Below are 19,413 nucleotides of genomic sequence, written 5' to 3' on the forward strand. Positions count from 1 at the left end.
TGCAGGCGGGGCTCCGGGCTAGCCCGGCTGGGGTGCAGCCCTGCGGCCGCTGCGGGACCCCCGGCTGCGGTCGGTCCCCAGCGGCACCAGACTGCGGTCCCGGGCGGAGGGAGAGGCGCGCGTGGGGGCGCGGCGGGTTGGACTCCGGGAGGGCCCGGCCTCGGGGCTCCTCCCCGCGCGGGCCGGACCGGGCTCGATGCTTTGCATAAAGCCCTCCTCTCTGGCCAAGGTGGAGGAAGTTGGGCGGCCCGCCTGGACGAGGGGCGGGAGCGAGTCGCGTCCCGGTTGTTTTCCGTCCGCGGGAGCGGGCAGGTGGGTCCCGCGGGGGCAGCGGCGCCCTCGCGGCCCCCCGCCCGGGTGCTTTCGGGGGCGACTCCTCACCCGGGGGGAAGCCCAGCGGCGCAGCTGACACCGGCGTCCCAGACCCGGACGGCGGGCGCGCCCCAAGCATCCTTCGTGGGAGCCGCGCGCACGGGGGAAGCTCTGCCCGTCTGAAGACCCAGGGGCGCGCACGCCCCCCGTCCGACCCCGCGGAAACCTCTACTTCCCCGCGGGGGGGGGGGCGGCTCCTGCCCGAACCTGGGGTGAGATGGCCGCTGGCGGCCGGGCGCCCGAGCCTCGGATCCTCCTGTGGCTGGGAGTGCTTCTGGCCCGCTGGGTCGCTGCAGGTAAGGGGTCCAGATCTGGACGGAAAAGTTGAGGTTTCTCAGGTGGCAGGGAGGGGGAAGAGCGAGGGACCGAATTCCCCCGACGCCTCCACTCTTCGCCTGCCATGGGTCGCTGCAGCCTCAAAAAAAGCCACCGTGGGAGGGTCTCGTGTTTCCTGCTCCCTGCCGGGCCCGCTGGACAGGAAGGAATTTTCCCGGGATGCTTGATCCCGGGCGGGGCTGCAGAGGGCCAGCAGATAAACAGTAGAGTGAAAATGCAGTGTGTTTTAAAAAAATGTGGTGTGTGTGTGTGCGAGTGTAAAACTTGGAAGTGAATAAACTCGGGCACCCTCCACTTCTCTCCCTACACCCTACACTAGCCCCCCCCCTGCACCCCTTACACCTGTAACCTGCCGATTCCCTACACACCCTCCTTTGTCCCTTCCTCTCTTAAACTCCCCTGAAGACTGCCCTTTCTTTACTTCTTCGCTGTTTTTCTTTCTTCTTTAAAAGAAAGAACCCTTTATTTAGCAATTTTTTCATTCTTAAAGGCAAAACCAACATCTCCGTCTGAAAAGGGCTAGAGACCGGGTCTCTCACATGTTTCTTTTCCACAAGAACGCTGCCTTGTCACCCAGGGGTGGGGGAGGGGGGAGAGACTAGAGGGTGGTTTGTGGAAAATAGATGGAATTTAGAAGACTGGAGAATGCTGTTCTTTTTAAAAATGCACCAGGAATGAGTCCCCTGAAGTGCTGGGTGGGGCCAAGGGTTTCCTGAGAAGGCTGACGCATAAGTTCACCCAGAGACACTTAACCTTTCAGCCCCCATTTCTCTGGTGCTCCTGGGGAAGGTTTGAGCAGGAGCAGATTCTGTGACAGCAGGGCTCAGGCAGGCCGGCTGTGTGCAGGGCAGGCTGTCAGGCAATGAAGGAAAAGCCAGGTGAATTGAGGAGGCAGATAGCCTGCCAGGACGCATGCTGAGTGTTGCCATCTGTGTTGCCCGCCCCAGCCCACCCAGCTGGCCTCTTTTGGCACCCTGAGCTTCCTAGCAGCAAGTGTCAAAAGTTCCAAATTGTTAGCTCTCCCAAGTTTTTGTTTTGTATTGAGCTGCCCTTTCAGAACAGTGCAGCTTTTGCAGAACCTAGGTTTCCAATGTAGCTGCAAAGAACCTGAAGATCGGACACCACCAGGTCTGGCTTTCTGCCCTGAAACTAATTAGCAGTCACCACCGTCTTTTCCAGAACTTGTGAACCCCAGTTTGTTTCTGGCCCCCATCTCTTCCTATACGGAAGTCCTGAGGTGGGGCGGATTGCTTTCACATTACCTTGTTGTAACTCTAAGTGATTGGACTTACACCCATGAGCATAGGAACAATTGGGAGGATGGCTCAGGACCGGGCAGTGTGTCATTGTGTGGTGCATAAGGTAGTTGTGGGTCGGAACCAGCTCAATGGCACCTAATGACAATAACAATACAAATGAGGTGCTACTGGCCTATCAGGGGGACTTGCTAATAATGCAAATAAGGTACGTGGTACCCTTGTGTGGTTGGAACCATGCAAATAAGGCATATGGCACCCTAACAGGGCACTGGCTTGTTTTGCCACTCATTAGCCTTTAAAGAGTGGCAAACCCAGAGGAGTGAGGGGACCTTATTACCTCTAAGAAGTGCCAGGCGTGGAGCCCACCGTTTGGACTTGGGAGTCCCTGGGTAAACGTCCTAGCACCAAGAGACAGAGAAAGTTGTGATACCAGAGATGGCTTGAGATGGCAAGAAGCAGTAACAAAGAAACAGTGTCAGCAGACCCGAAGCCCAGCCCCAAGGACGAGCTGGTTACAGTAGGCTTGCCACCCAAGGGATCAAGAGTGTCTTCGGACAAGAGGCTTCTTAGCAGAGTTGGGTATCTCTGGCAACTTACCTACGGGCTAAACAGCTGTATAACACTTGCCCCCAAACAAGGCAGAGGCTGGGCCAAGGGAGAGAGGCCTGCCAGTGGACACAGCCAAGGAGCTGCCTAACTGAAGAACTGTATCTTGAGTTCTTTCTGATCCTGATTTGTAACCTGTTACTTCTCTAATATGCCCCACAATGGTATGATCTGAGCGTTCTGAGCCACTGCAACAGATGATTAAATTCATCAGAGAAGTTAAACCCACTAGAGAGTGTCTGTCGAGTGAGGGCCAGGCGATCTCAGAATTGGTTAAAAGCTTGGAGAGAGGTTTCCTGACATACATCTACCTCAAAGAAATCAAAGTTGGGCTGATGTTCATGGTGATTCTCTGCCCCTCCTTCTCCTCCGGCAGGTAGAGGTCAGATGATCCTGACATGAGTTTTACAATTACCCATGCTTGACTTTCTTCCCTGCCGGCCCCTCGGGGCATTGGACTTAGTGATCTCTGTGCTTGACCTCCTGCAGAAGTTGAAGGTGATTTCTCCCCAGGTGTCTGCACGGTGACTTGTGGATATTAGGGGTCCTTGGGACAGCAGAATGCTAGCTAACATCATTGTGATGGAGCGTACTGGCTTTATGGTGACGGCTGCACACCCCTCAGCAAAGCGTCCTCCACTAGGATGGAGATTTAGTTAATTTGTGCATAGCCAGGTTCACCTTGTCTTGTGCTAAGGGGTTCCTAAGCTTGGAGTATTTTTGTTTTAAAAGTTGGGGGTTGTCGTTGGAGAGGGGGGCACGGGGAATGGATCTTCCTCTACCACGCAACGTTACATGAAGCCCGTTCTTGTCACCAAACATTTGTTAACCCCATGTCACTCTTGAGGAAAGTTGTTAGGAAAAACATACATGTTTGCCTCCCTAATCCCAACTCTGTCAATGATTACACAAGGGCGCCATCAGAAAATGGTCCTTTATTCCAGATTCTGCATTTAAGCTTGGAGGACACACCAGGGGACCCTGTAGACACCAGATGGACAACTGCTAGCAGCACCGACTGTTACGATGGCATCTTGTGGGAGACCAGAGCAAATCCCACTGACCTGGAATGCTGGACACTTGAATAACAATCACAGCTCTGCCAGTGACTTGCATGTGACGTAAAGTCAACTGTATGCTTCCTGCCCCTTGGTTTTTCTATTGTAAAATGAGGGAGTATAAGCATCAGAAATAGACCTAGTGCACCAGCAAGAACTAGCCATCCCCTGTCTATTTCAGGCATCACTAATCAATGACTGTGTCCTTTGTTGAGCCCAGACTCAACCTCCACCCGAATCCTTGCACTCCAGGCAGCCACGTTTCTGTGATCGTCTATCTCATCACACGCTGATCTCTAAGGTCGCCTTATGATTCAGTATTTAAAAAGAATAATAGGTGTGCAGAGCCAGGAGGGGCAATGCAATGCTTTCAAATGGATTCTTTTGTGATATGTAACATTCTTTTCCTTGGAGGAGACAAAATTGGCTCACTGTTCTTTTAGCCCTTTGCCCAGGAGCCAGGGAAAGGGGGTCTGCAGGTCTCCTGAGCACACACTGAAGTATGTAACTCTTCAGTCCATTGTCTTCTCCTCTGTGGGGATTCTTACCTGAGGCCTTAGGTTCCTGGGCTGCTCACTTAAAAGAATTATGGTCACCTGTTGTACACTAAGTGGCCACTCAAAAGCATTTCTTCCTAATTTGGAAATTCTAGCATTAGATGGAATTCTCAGCCTTTAGGCAAGTGACTCAGATTCCTTCCCCCGCTGCCCCCACCCCTGCCGTGGCCAGGATCTGAAGTCTCTGGGAATGCTGGGACCAAGGTGGCAAGAGAGCAAAAACTTCCGATGGAGCCAGGCCAGCTTCCACTCTTTCAGAGAACCCCTTCTCACCAGACAAGAGGCTGGACACCTCTCATGGTTACTCCACCTTTTTATAAGCAAGGGGAGGATTCCCAGGGACAAAACAGACGCTGGATTATTTTTGGAACGAGTTTTTTTTTTAAGACAAAAATTTTGTATCACAACCTTCACTCTTGAAAGTGTACATTTCAGTGGTTTGGGGGTATATTAAAAAAAGGCTTGTAGCCTAATTAATTCTAGAACATTTTCATCTCGCCACAAAGAAACCCCAAGCCCTTTAGTTGTCATCTGTCCCTTGCCCCACCAGCCCTAGATAAGGGGTCATCTGCTTTTTAACTGTGTACTTTATAGCTGTCTTATTACAGTTCGTATAAATGGGATCATGCGATCTGTGGGCTTTGGGGAGTGCTTTCTTTCACAACACTGTTTTTAAGGTTCATCCACGGTGTTGCATGCATCAGTTTAGAATAATATCCCATTATAGGACTTTATTCATGTTTATTTGTCACTTGCTGGAAATTTTGGTTGTTTCCGTTTCTTGTGTGTGGGTGTGTCTATTGTGAGTAATGTTGCATGAGCATTTGTGTACAGATCTCTGAGTGAGCTATGATTTTATTTCTTTCGTGTGTACGTAGGAGTGGGAGAAAGATGGGGCTTTCTACTCCTGTAAAGAGTTACGGTCTCGGACACTTACAGGGCCAGGACTACCCTGTCGTGTAGGGTCGCTAGGAGTCAGGATGGAGTTGATGGCATTGAGTTTGGGTTTGGGTTATGCTTAGGAGTCAGTAGCTAGGTCATCTGATAAAGAGGAAGTACCGTATGCTTTTTGCCAAAGCCGCTGCATCATTCGCAATCCCCACCAGCAAAGCATCGTGGCTTCCAATTTGTCCACACCCTCACCAACACTTGTTCTTGTGTCTATTGCAATTTTCAGTCATCTTCCTGGGAATGAAGACAGCCCTCGTGGTGCTGGGGCACTGCTAACCCCAGGGGCACCGGTTGAAGCCCCCACCCCCAGCTGCAGCACCATGGGTGTATGGCTGAAGCTACCTGCTCCCAGAGACTTACAGCCCCAGAAGCCTTACACAGGGTCACTATGAGTCAGAATGGAATCGATGGCAGTGTTTTGGGTGTGTGTGTGTGTGTGTGTGTTGTTACTGTTTTTAAATCATTTAATTGGAGCCTCATACAGCTCTTATCCCAGTACATACATGGATCCATTGTGTCAAGCACAGTTGTCATGATAGTTGTTTTTTAAGTGGATATGGAATGGGATCTTGTTGTGGTTCTGATTTCCATTTCTCTAATGATGTTGTGCCTCGTTTCATGTGGTTATTAACCCTTTGGGTATCTTTTTTTGAGAAATGTCTATGCAGATCCTTTGTCCATTTCTGATTGTGTCGGCTTTTTATAATGGAACAGTAAGAGTTATATTCTAAATACAGGTCTCTTATTATATCTATAACTTGAGAGTATTTTTACCCCTTCTGTGGTTGTCTTTTTGCTTTCTTTTTTTAATTAAAAAATTTTATTAAAAGATCATTTTATTGGGGACTCTTACAACTCTTAGAATCCACACAGGGATTGTATCAGGCATGTTTGTTCATATGTTGCCTTTATTCTTTTCTAGACATTTACTTTCTATTGATCCCTTGGTATCCGCTCCTCTTTTTTTCCCTCCACTCCCCCCTTTTTGCTTTCTTGATGGTGTTCTTTGAAGCACAGACATCATCAATTTGGATGTTTGTTTGTTTTTTCTATTGTTGCTTGTGGTCTCTGACATCCTACTAAGTAAACAAGGTCACAATGATCCACTTGATCCACTCCTTTGTTTTCTAAGAGCTTTGTAGTTCCAGCTTTTACATTTAGGTCTCTGATCTATTTTGAGTGAGTTTTTCTACGTGGTATGAGGTCAGGGTTCAACTTCATTTCCCTCCCCCCCCCACCCCCATGTGGCTGTCCAGTTATCCCAGTACCTCTTATTGACAGCAGACTCTAAAAATGAAGTGTCATTTTACACAAACCCTGGTATTTTCATATCCATTGAAACATCTGCTATGGGAGACAGAGAACCTGACAAGAGAAAAGCAGGAGCTCTGGATCCCAGTCCCTCCCTGACACCTTCCCTTGGGCCAGCCTCTTAACTTGCCTATTGAATGTGACCGAATGAGTCAAAGACTTCTACCAATTCCCACCCCTGTGTTCCCTCTGTACTTGGGTGTTGATAGGGAGGATGCTGGAAAATGATGATATTCCTGAGCCAAATGGGCTGCATTTGATTGGGTTACCTGGTGATGGTCATGTGCCAGATTGGGTGCCCTCAGCATTGTCAATCTTCAGCCACAGCATGGTACCCCCAGTCCGCCTCACTGATGTGCTCGTGGGGCTTGAGAGAGTCCCCTTGGAACAGTGGTCCTCAAATTTTAACCTGATTTCCCACGAGGCTTGTTAAAATAGACTGCTGCCTGGCTGGCACCCTCACCTCCCAGTATCTGATTTACAGGAGCTGTGCAGGGACCTGAGGATTTGCATTTCTAACAGGTTCTAACATGCGACTGGTGGTGGCCCAGGGACCATACTTTGCAAACCTTTACATTTCAGGGTTTTTTTTTTTCCTTCTGGGGGTTTGAACCTGTTTTTCCTACTGCCTGGGAACCTCACCCCACATCTTTAGTTGGATAACTCCCACTTGCCTTTCCTGATGATGTTGGTCAGGAAAGTGTGTTTGATATTAGGATCACCATTTCTGTGTTAGATAATTGCATGCAGTATCTTTCCCCCATCCGTTTACTGAACTTGACTGTGACTTTGGACCTCTTGTAGATGGCATATAGAGTCTGCTCCTATTTTTTTAGTTCATTCTGCCAACCTCACCCGTTCACTGGAAAGTTGAATCCATTTACATTTAATACAGTTACTGATAAAGTAGGATTTGTGCCTGAATCTTGCTATTTGTATTTCTATGTCTTATGCCTTTTGGGTTCTTCTGTTGCTGCTTTGACTGCCAACCTCAAGGTCAGTGGTTCAAACCTACTACTCTACAGTAGACAGTTGAGGCCGTTTGTTCCTGTAGAGACTTACAGACTCGGAAATCCTTTAATAAGGTTGCCCTGAGCTGGAACCAACTTGATGGTGGTGTGTCTGGGTTTTGGTAGTTTCACTCCTGCTGTGCGATATCACTCTGAGCACTAAGATGCACGGGACTCAGACCACGGCATCTTCAGCCGCCTCATGTGCCTGGTGATCTGGAAAGGAACAGGGGATACTGACAAGTTGATGCCTTTGAGTTATTGGGTTGATGATGAATATTAAATATACGTTGACTGTCAGAAGAATGAAGAAATCTCGGTCCTGGAAGCAGTACAGCCAGAATGCTCCTTGGAAGGGAGGATGGTTGAGACTTTGTCTCAAGTACTTTGGACGTATGATCAGGAAGAATCAGTCCCTGGAGAAGGACAGCATCCTTGGTCAAGTAGAGGTGGAGCGAAAAAGACGAAGCCCTTCACTGAACTGGACTGGCACAATGGCTGCAACAATGGGCTCGAACCTAGCAAGGGTCGGAGGATGGTGCTGAACCGGATGGTGTTTTGCTCTATTGTACACACTCGTTGGGTCTCTGAATTGAAACCACTTTCCTGCCTTCTTCCATGTGAAGTATTTTCTCATGGACTAATGTAATTCCTTGTCGTTTCTCTTTCTGATTTCTCGTCACCCATCAGCTCTTCGTGTGGCTTCCTGCAGGAAGCCCTCCAGGACTTTCGCCTCTAGTGGGCTGCGGACTCCCTTCTCTGAGGCAGTAGCATGGAGTGAATCACACTGCACTGTAATTGCCAGGTTGCTCCTGGAGGCTTCTGTTGTGCGTGGCCTTGGATATCCAGTACCCAGCACTGGGCCTGTCCCAGACTGGGTGCTTGGCCAGGATTGTGAAGCAGCTCGTGCACGGACCTGTCGAGAGAGCTTTTAACTGCAGAGTCCTTTGGAATAGTATTAGGGCAAAAACAACACTGGCTCCTTCTTCCTTCCACTTCTGGACATTTCTGGGCACGCAAAGCTCCTTGGGTCCTGCATCTGTTACTTATTAACACAATAACGTTGCCTAACCACCAACACAAAATGACTGTGAGACTCAGGGTGACTCTGCTTGGCTGGCTGGAGGGTGCTCTTGAACGAGTGGGATCAGCTGTAACAGTGGGGATAACTCGGGTCTGTACCATGAGTCTGTCTTCTCCCCTCCGGGTCCTAACTTGGTCGTCCGTCCTCGTGGTGATGGAGAAGGCAAAAGTGAGCGAGCCCAGTTACATAAGCACGTTGTCAGCCTCTTCTTGCATCACACTGGCAGACGCCCCATTGATGCAAGCCAGGGAGAGTGAAAGTGAGCTCAGGGTCAGAGTGGGAGGGCCCTGCAAAGTGATAGTGGGAGAGGCGCGTAACGGAGGCCACATGCTTAATCTTGCAGAAGTCAAGCGGTGGCCAGGAGCAGCCCGAGTGCTGTTTGAGTCCACCCAGAGGTGCCTCGGAAGAAAAGTCTGGCCATCTATTTCCCAACCATCAGCTCTTGAGCACCACCCCCCCACCCCGTGTGGAGCATGGTCCTCCTTAACACATGGAGTTACCCTGAGTCAGAAGTGGACTCAGCAGTCCCTGGCCACTGGCCAGTAGTCCTGACAGCAGAGCTTTCATGGATGAATGCCTCTTAAAAACTCACACCTGGTTTTTTTAAAAACGTACTTAAGAGCCGAACGCAGAACCGTGTATCTTGCTCTCTCCCTTGACGATGTAGAAAGGGACTAACCGTCTGGTGTTTCCTTGTACAGAATCAGAGGCTGCCGTCGTTGGAGAAGTCTTCGACAACGTCACTCTGCACTGCGGCAACATCTCAGGGTCCAGGGGCCTGGTGACTTGGTACCGGGAAGACTCGGAGCCTGTCTTCCTCCTGTCCTCCAACTCCAGCCTCCCACCAGCAGAGCCGCGCTTCTCTCTGGTGAATGCCAGCTCACTGCACATTGAGGGGCTGAGCCTGCAGGACGAGGGGAACTACACCTGCTGGGAGGTCCTGAAAGAGACTCAGTGGTTCAGAGCATGCCTGCTGGTGGCCAGTAAGTGGAGGAGGCTGGGACAGGAAGAGGGAATGGGCAGGATTTGGGGCTTTGGACTCAGTCAGCTTGGGTTTCCATTGTATCCCTGGTGTCTGCAACTTACAACCTGACTGATGCCGCATACCGGCATTTCCTCCGCTGTAATGTGAGCATGCAGGAGCCCTAGTGGTGTAGTGGTTATACATTGGTCCATGACTCAAAAGGTCAGCAATTCAAAACTGCCAGCCACTCCCTGTAGGAAAGACAGGATTTTCTACTCCTGTAAGCTACAGATGACAGTGGAAGCCCAGAGTTCATTTGTAGGGTCCACACATGGATTTAAAATACCTCCGATGAAACCCCTCTGATCCTAGTTGAAGGATGGAAATAGCTCTATTATCAGACAGAGACCATTATAAAGTCGATTATGGCAGGCTAGTTAGGTCAAAATGTAATATCTTGTCATTTGATATTTGATCTCCCTTTAGATCCATTTTAAAGCTGTTTCAATCTTAAAAAAAAAAAAAAGAGTGAAGGGGAACTACATGTGGTTTAAGCCCCTGGTGAATTTCCTCTGACCATGGACCAGGGGTGTGACCAGCCTTGTTACCAATGAGAATGTATTGAGAAGTGGATTGTCGAATACGCAGTCAGGTTAAAATTTAGCACCCGATCATTTGACCTTCCATGTGATATATTTAAATTTGTTCTAGTTTTTGATAAGTTCTTCTTGCTTTCCAGTTCAGGTTTTACTTTGTTATTGTTGGTTTATTTTTGCTTGTTCCTTTTTAAATGTGTTCCTGTCTATGAAATCCCGAGTAGGTAAATCTATAGAGACAGTAGCGATGTGTGGATCCTCGTGGGTTTGGCACGGGAGGTTGGGGGAGTAGGGAGCGCATCTCAAGTACAAGAATGAAGAACGTGTTGTAAGACTGATTGTGGTGATGCCTGGACAAGTCTTCTTGGTGTGATTGAACTGTTGGATGGTACGATTATGCATTATGTGCCAATAAAACTGTTGGGGAGAGGGGAGAGCCAGTCTCAGAAACTCACAAGGGCAGTTCTATCCTGTTCTAGAAGGCCACTAATACTTGGCATTGAATTGATGGCAGTGAGTTTTTTGTTTGTTTGTTTGTTTTTTCAATTTATTGGGGCGCATTCAATTCTTATCACAATCCATCCATCCATCCATTGTGTCAAGAACATATGTACATTTGTTGCCATCCTCATTCTCATTTGTTGCCATCATCATTCTTGAGTTTGTTTTTGTTTTATGAAACTAGACAGGCAAAGAAATTTTCACATCCTACAATTGTTGTGAAATACAGTTATTGGTCTATATAAATGGCTCTTAGTATGCTGATGAGCTATTATCTTTAGTGCGTTGTTAACATCATTCTTTTTTTTTTAATTTTAACAATTTATTAGGGGCTCATACAATTCTTATCACAGTTCATACATATACATACATCAATTGTATAAAGCACATCTGTACAGTCCCTGCCCTAATCATTTTTTTCTCCTCTTTTCTTTTTTTACATTTTATTAGGGACCCATACAACTCTTATCACCATCCATACATATACATACATCAATTGTATAAAGCACATCCATACATTCCCTGCCCCAATCATTCTCAAAGCATTTGCTCTCCACTTAAGCCCCTTGCATCAGGTCCTCTTTTTTTTTCCCCCTCCCTCCCCTTTCCCCCCTCCCTCATGTGCCCTTGGTAATTTATACCTCGTTATTTTGTCATATCTTGCCCTATCCGGAGTCTCCCTTCCCCCCTTCTCTGCTGTCCCTCTCCCAGGGAAGAGGTCACATGTGGATCCTTGTAATCAGTTCCCCCTTTCCAACCCACTCACCCTCCACTCTCCCAGCATCGCCCCTCACACTCTTGGTCCTGAAGGTATCATCCACCCTGGATTCCCTGTGTCTTCAGCCCTCATATGTACCAGTGTACAGCCTCTGCCCTATCCAGCCCTGCAAGGTAGAATTCGGATCATGGTAGTTGGGGGGAGGAAGCATCCAGGATCTGGGGGAAAGCTGTGTTCCCCATCGGTACTACCTCACACCCTAATTAACCCATCTCCTCTCCTAAACGCCTCTATGAGGGGCTCTCCATTGGCCGACACTTGGGCCTTGGGTCTCCACTCTGCACTTCCCCCTTCATTTAATATGGTATATATATACATATACATATACACATATATACACACACTTATATCGTTGTTGTTGTTGTTTTTTTTTTTTTTGCATGATGCCTTATACCTGGTCCCTTGGCACCTCGTGATCGCACTGGCCGGTGTGCTTCTTCCATGTGGGCTTTTTTGCTTCTGAGCTAGATGGCCGCTTGTTCACCTTCAAGCCTTTAAGACCCCAGACACTATCTCTTTTGATAGCCGGGCACCATCAGCTTTCTTCACCACATTTGCTTATGCACCCATTTGTCTTCAGCGATCCTATCATGGAGGTGTACAGTCAATGATATGATTTTTTGTTCTTTGATGCCTAGTAACTGATCCTTCTGGGACCACTCGATCACTTCCATGTAGACTTTGTTGCTTCTGAGCTAGATGGCCGCTTGTTTATCTTCAAGCCTTTAAGACCCCAGTCACTATCTCTTTTGATAGCCGGGCACCATCAGCTTTCTTCACCACATTTACTTGTTCACCCACTTTGGCTCCAGCCGTTGTGTCGGGAGAGTGAGCATCATAGAGTTCCAATTTAATAAAAGAAGGTATTCATGCATTGCGGGAGTGTTTGAGTAGAGGCCCAAGGTCCTTCCGCCACCTTAATACTTGACCTATAAATATAGACACATCGATCTATTTCCCCATCCTCCTATATATATTTGCATGTACATGTCTTTGTCTAGACCTCCATGAATGCCCTTTGACTCCTAGCTCTTTCCTCCATCTCCCTTGACTTTCCTCCTGCCCTACTACCATGCTTCATTGCCACCTGGGCTAGAGTATACCTCTTCTCTAAGCAACCTTACCCTTGATCATTTCCCACCATGCCTGCCACTCCCCCTTCTCTACCATTTGGGGTCCCATGTTTTTCCCTTGTCCCTGGGTTTGTTAACACCACTTCCTTACCCCCCTACCCCCCCACCCCAAGTCCCCCCGGAACTGTCGGTCCCGTTGTTTTTCCTCCAGATAGTTCATCCAGCCTGTCCTATTCAGACAGACCTGTGGAGTCACTAACATGCACGAAAACAAGACAGAGGAAAACAAAGCAACAGTATACAACCAGACAACAAAACAACAAAAACAAACCACTGACAAAGAACAGAACAAAACAGTTCACAAGAGAAAAGCTTGTAGTTAGTTCAGGGATCATTTGCTGGCCCTTAGGAGCGTTTTCCAGTCCAGTCTGTTGGGGCACCACGCCCTGGCCCCAAAGTCCACTTTCAGCATTCCCTGGGGACCTTGCCACTCCATTCCCTTGCTGTTCCGCTGCACTCCCCCAGTGATTTGCCTCGGTGTGGTGGGATCAGGTCAGGTGCAATTCCCACACTGTGTCTCCGGTGCTGTACCCTGTATCGCCCTTAGTCACTGAGGGGCATCATGTCTCATAGTAGGGCCAGCCATGTTGTTCTCTCTGTGGACTGGCTGCTCTACTCAGGAACATCATCATCACGGCCTGGTGGGCCAGGCTGTGCTCCACTCTCACCTCCTGCCCCTTTATCTGCTCCCGTGTGCTCTGATCAGATATGTCCATCTCCCGGAGCTGCAGAGTCAATGTCCTTTGGAACAAATTCTTTTCGGGGAAGGGCAGGAATACACTTAATTTTTGGTGCTGGGGCCAGCCTCCCAGACCTCGCCACTGGTTCCCTCCTCCACGCCGGGATATTGCATTCACACCTTGCGACACTGGGTTGAAGTCTGGTCCCACTTTCCCTGTGGAGATATAAACAATACCCTCCCCTTGGGTGGATTAGTGCCCCATGCCCCCACTACCCTTTTCTTCCTTGTATTCATCCTTTTGTTTTCCTTTCCCCACCTCCTCCACCATTGTCTACCATGTACATCCCTGGTTTTGGTCTGGTCTCTTCCATACTACACCGTCTTCACCCCTAAAATGTTTGTATACAGTAGCTTTTTTCCCTATGCCACTTTTGCTTTTTAAAAAAAATTTTTTTTTAATTCTTACCTCAGCGGACTCATGTTGTACTTGTCCTTTTGTGCCTGACTTACTTCGCTTAGCATGATTTCCTCCAGTTCTTCCCATGCCGCTATGTGCCTCATACGTTCATCACTGCTTTTTAGTGATGCATAGTATTCCATTGTATGTATATACCACAGTTTTTTAATCCAATCGTCAGTTGATGGAAATTTGGGTTGCTTCCAACTCCTTGCAATTGTGAACTGTGCCGCAATGAACATTGGAGCACAGATGTCTGGTCTTGGTTTGTTTCTTGCCTCTTCTGGGTATATGCCCAGTAGGGGGATTGCTGGGTCATATGGTAACTCTATTTCCATCTGTTTTAGGTATCGCCAGATTGATTTCCATAGTGGCTGTACGTACTTACAGTCCCACCAGCAGTGTTAATATCATTCTTACCAATAGCATTTTATTATTCAATAGAGTTAGAGAATAACAGTCTACTCAGGTTGTCTTTGTTTTGATCTGAGGGCTGGTTGCTTCACTCTGTGTCACTTTAAGTAAGCAGCTTATTATCTCTGAGCTTCGGTTTTCCTTAGCTGTTAAATGGGGGCAATCCATTTACTTACATAGCTCTGGTGCTATAGAGTAAGCGCCTTGGTGGTGGAGTGCTTGTGCGATGGCTGTTATCTGCAAAGCGGGCATTTGCTGGCTCTTCACTGCAGGCTGAGCAGTTTGAAGCCACCAGGTGCTCCTCGGGAGAAAGATGAGGTTTCCTGCTCCCGTCAAGAGTGACCGTCTCAGAAACTCCCAGGGGCTGTGCTACCTGTCCTGTAGAGTCCCTGTGTCAGAATTGACTCGATGGCAGTGAGTTTGGTTGTTTCAGGGTTTGGTTTTTTTCCAGTGCTGTAGTGCTAAGTCCCAGGCTTGGGATTAACTACTACGCTGACCGCTCTTTCTTAGTCCATCTGTAGTTTGGGCTCTAGAGGCTAGGAATAACCTATGGCCAGGCGACCTATATCTTCATGTCTCATACCGCCCACAAACTACAGATGTTTTTTCCCCACCCTAAAGGTTATTGATTTTTGTGGTTGCTGTTGACGATACCGCACAGTAAAGCAGACGCCCGTGCCGCAGTTCCAGCCTGTACGACAGAACGATGTGGATTACATTCTTCAGTTTAATGCAAACATTTTTTAACGGGTTTGGGGCAGTTAAGAAGAAAAGCAAGAGGGGGCTCCTTTTTTTGTGACGATTGTATGCAGTGCACCTCTCCATAGGCGGGCTTGGATTGGAGCACAGCCACATCGTTCATTTACACATTGCCTGTGAAGGCGCTCATGCTACACCTGCTGCGTCGGGTGGGCGAGACAGAAGACGGTATGACTTGCAATGCCCCAAGTATTTACTCACTGCCCCTGGTTCAATTTTCTCACCTATAGTCTACACCCAGGGTGTAGTAGTATAGAAACACCTCTGTGATCACTTAGCAGAGTCACTTGCTAATTGGAATGAGTAAGTGATTGACTACCAACCAGAAGGCTGGCAGTTGCATTCATCCCGAGGCACCGTGGAAGAAAGGCCTGGTGATCTACTTCTTAAAAAAAAAAAAGCCAGCCACTGAAAGGCCTCTGTCTCATTATGCTACTCCGATGCACACAGGGTCCCCGTGAGTTGGAACCACGACAACTGATTAGGTTTAACTTCCATACGTACACTCATTCTTACTGAGAATTTGCTCTGTGCCAGGGCATGAGTGAGGACTGACCAGGGCCCTGACCTCACAGAGCTCACATTCCAGGGTGGGGAAGACAGACAATCAAGAAAGAAGTAAATATATAGAAGCCAACATCAGAGTGACAGTGTTGTGCAGAGAGCTTTGATCTGGGGTGATGTGATTCTCTGAAATCTTTTAAATTAGGGGATTGGAGAAGAGCTTTGGGACTTAGTGAGAGGTGGGGCACTAAGATATGTAGGAGCCTGTCTTGCATAGATAAGAGAGACTGTTCTGGTCAGAACAGAGAACTTGTGCACGATGGAATGAAGGGGGTGTCCTCTTGGATGTGGGGAAAGGTGGTTGTGGCAGAGGCCTGGTGGGTTGAGAGGAAAGGTTCGTGAGATATGGAAGACCTGGCCGGACTATGTGGGGCTAGATAGGACCATCTAGGAAATGGGATTTTATTCTAGGGGCAGGAGGAACTAGATGCAGAGATTCTAGCAGAGTGTCGCATCCTTTGAGGAGAGTCTATGCGTCTGTGGAATGGGCTGATAAAATAAAAGCAGGGAAATCAAGATGTTGGTGTGACCAGATCTAAGACATTGGTGGCCAGAGTCACGATGGAAGCAGTGGCTTTGAGGAACATGGACAGGTTCAGACGGACCAGCAGGGACTTGTAGATGGTTTCGGCGAAGGAAAGAAAGGCTGTGAGGACACGTCTGCATTTGGAAATGATCTGTAGAGTTTCTATTGACTCCCAGGTTTCTGGAATCCATGTGTGATAACTCTGCATCTGGAGAGGGCACCGGTGAACTGCTGAATGCGATTTGTTTGTTGTTGGTTTTTATCCTACAAAGCCTGTTCCATCTCTGCTGGGTTCCCACTACCGTGGTCTTGGTGTCAGTCTTGTTGGTAAATATTTTCTATTTTGACCCACAGAGGAGCAAGGTGCAATGCCAGGTCTTGGTTGTTTTCATCACTGCTCTCTCCGATTTGTGACCCACTAGATCTGACCCTGATTCATTAATCATTGGCCAAGTTGGTTGGAGGACGGACGGGTTTGATTATGGCTCCATCGGGAGATGAATGCAAGACACTTGTGACTATGAAGGGAAACTTGAATTTTCAGACGATTATTCAAAGGGCCCTTTGCTCTCCGAGGCAAAGGCATGTGAGTGTCCGAGTTATACTATAGCATGACGTCTTTAAGGACATGCCTTTGTTTGCAAAGATAAGAGAATCTCAACTGGTATAGGACTTGTTTGTGATCCTAAGATGCATATGGCTCTGGTCCCAGGTACAAAAGACCCCTCCAGAGTCCCATCCTTGCTCCCATTCTGGAACAACCCCCCAGAGACCTTTGAGCACCAGGAAACCTCTCCATGTTCCTTAGTGGCCTGTGGGGTGGGCGTGGCAGCTCATACGGGAACTTCATCCTCATTTTGGTATAGGAGATTTTGGCACATGGCTGAGGTTTGATCCAGTCTATTTTGGGGGAGGGAGGTGATGTGAATGCCAAGTTGGCTGAGAGCCCACACTCTGAGGTCAAGCTTACACTCTGAAGTTCAAATCCAGGTCCCATTGACTGCTTGTGGGTTGATTGGAACTTCTTTTAAACCTTAGTTCTATCATCTGTGAACTTAGGGGAAGCAGTGGTGCCTAGTCGGGAAAGCCCAGTGGATTTCTAGCCATTACCGCCACCTGTCAGCCACAGCTGCAGCCGTAAAGAACTGATGCCTTCGAATTAGGGTGCTGGCGAAGCATACTGACTAGACTGTGGGCTTCCAGAAGAACAAACAAATCTGTCTTGAAAGGAAGGCACCCAGAATGCTCCGTAGAAGCAAAGGATCGGATTTGAACTCATGTCCTTTGGACATATTATCAGGAGAGACCATGTCCTAGCCAAGGGGCATCATGTTTGGGAGGAGGATGAAGCTCGGTGAAATGGGTGGGCACAGTGGCTGCAACAACGGGCCCAAACATAACAGCAATTGCGAGGATGGCACAGGACAGGGCAGCGTTGCATTCTGTTCTCCGTGGGGTCGCTTTGACTCGGAGCCAACTGGACAGCACCTAACAATAACAACAATCGTAGTTTTGTTGATTAATCACATCAATATGCTTTGCTCTCCGCGCAGAACCAGGCCCATGGTATGGCAACTGGTACCGCTAGGGAAAACATCTTTGTTTCTTGGCATGAGTTTGATCTGGTCCTTTCAAACAGGACTTGATGGTAGCGAGGGCTGTGTGTGCCCAGATGTTTTTTCCCCCATCTCGTCAGGGACTCAGTTCATACCTTGTTTGTCACACGCCCTCCTCCTCTGAAAGAGAACAGTTTAGAAACATTTTAACATGGCCTTGGGAGCTAGGGGAGAAAAAACAAAACAAAAACACACTCAAGATGTGACAGGTTGTTATCTTGAAGCAACTTGGATGTGTGAGTGGGAGTGAGATTCTGTGGAAGCACAAAGCTGGCCTGATGATGCAGATGGGTGGTTTTCTCTGTCGTCCCTGGATCCCACTGGGCTTCCTCATCAAGGGATATTTGGTGTCTCTTCTATAAGATGACCAGATGTCCTGCTTTTGGCAGGACAGTCCCGATTTTTAACATTTTTTCCCATTTTAAAAAAGTCCCGATTTTTTGAAAGAATGCATGACAAGCTAGGGTATACGGTTCTTGGCTGCCATGTGGCTATTTCGCCAGGATATGAGTTTTATCAATGGTGTCCCGCTTAACCAATGTTAAAATCTGGTCACCTTAGGGAGTCTCAGGTTTTCTATAATCATAGGGTGATTTAACCTGATGAAAGCGTCTGTCCTGGTACTGGTGAACGAGGTCATTGTCACGGCTAGTCTATTTCAGCTAAGCTACTGATCTCAAAGAGGTCCATTTCATTTTTAACAACTTCAGATTTTCCTAGATTCACACTTGGTACCGTCTGCATTCCGGGTACTAAGGGGCATTTGCCACTGTCTGTTCTCATTGTGAGCCGGGTCACATTAGCAAAGGCAGGTCCTGCACGCTTTACTCCCCCAATGCCCTTAACGCTGCCTCTACTTTGAGGAGACAGCTCTGCGCCAGTCTTATTTTGCTTTTCACATGAGGGGCTCATCTTCCAGAGTTATATCAGACAATGTTCCACGGCTATTCAAATATATGTATATGTGTGTGTGTGTATATATATATATATATGACTTTGGTGACAGAAATGATGCCAGATGACACACCATAGAATTTTGCAAGACCAACAGCCTACGCAAGAAAAAGTCCTTCCTTCTACAACATATAAGCTGTGCCTTTCCATGTAGATCTTGCCACTTGGGATGCACGGGAATCAAATTGACTACATGTGTGGCGAGAGATGCTGTAGAAGCGCCCTATCACTAGTCAGACCAAGGCCAGCGGAGCACCCGACCATCAGTGCAAGTTGAAGTTGAAGCTGAAAAAAAAATCAAAACGAGAACATGAGGCCAAAGTACACCCGCTCCTTACTTATCAACATGATTAGGTTCCCAAGACCAGCTTACGCAAAATCAATGAGAATCGGGGGCTGTGCCCCATCTTTGGTGCCTGGGTCCTGAAGGGTGTCTGGGTCTTGAGATGTGTGTGGCATAGCAAGCCCCTCTCCCCCCATGCCTTTCCCTTCACCATCGAGCCTGTGAGGTTGGGGTGGTGGTGGTCAGATGTTGCCCATAGCTCCGTGTTGCCCCCCCTGGATGGGAACCCCACTCATCCTCTGTTTACCACAGTTCCACTGGTGCCTCCCCTAAGCAACCTCCCTGTCATATTTGGGCCTCATCTGGCCTCCCCTGCCCATGCCTGCCTACAAGTTCACATCACACTGCCATTATCCTGTGCCATCTGTGGCCGGATTGAAAAGTTGAGGGCAAATAGGGGAAGTTATCCAGGGTCAGTGAGCTCTGTCCCTCACACGACCTGGTCATCACTGGGGCCTTCAGAGATCACTAAGGTTGGTGTGTGGCGGGGGCTGCAGGACTAGCCACAGCCCTGAGTGGGAACTGGACCATTGTTGGCACCAGCTGAGAATTTTCTTCATAAATGGGGAATGTCAGATAACG

General features: G+C 48.3%; 1 protein-coding gene across 1 annotated transcript in view; it reads left to right on the forward strand.

Annotated features, from left to right (window-relative positions):
• The first annotated feature begins 216 nt into the window (after positions 1-216).
• Positions 217-19,413, forward strand: part of VSIG10 (V-set and immunoglobulin domain containing 10) — a 38,173-nt gene continuing 18,976 nt past the window's right edge. The window contains exons 1-2 of the mRNA XM_075534562.1: positions 217-668; positions 9,246-9,527. Coding sequence (XP_075390677.1) covers positions 590-668; positions 9,246-9,527 — 361 coding nt within the window. The 5' untranslated portion in view covers positions 217-589. The remainder of the gene's footprint in view (positions 669-9,245; positions 9,528-19,413) is intronic.

Source organism: Tenrec ecaudatus, chromosome 16 (assembly GCF_050624435.1).
Source record: "Tenrec ecaudatus isolate mTenEca1 chromosome 16, mTenEca1.hap1, whole genome shotgun sequence".
Taxonomy (NCBI): Eukaryota; Metazoa; Chordata; class Mammalia; order Afrosoricida; family Tenrecidae; genus Tenrec; species Tenrec ecaudatus.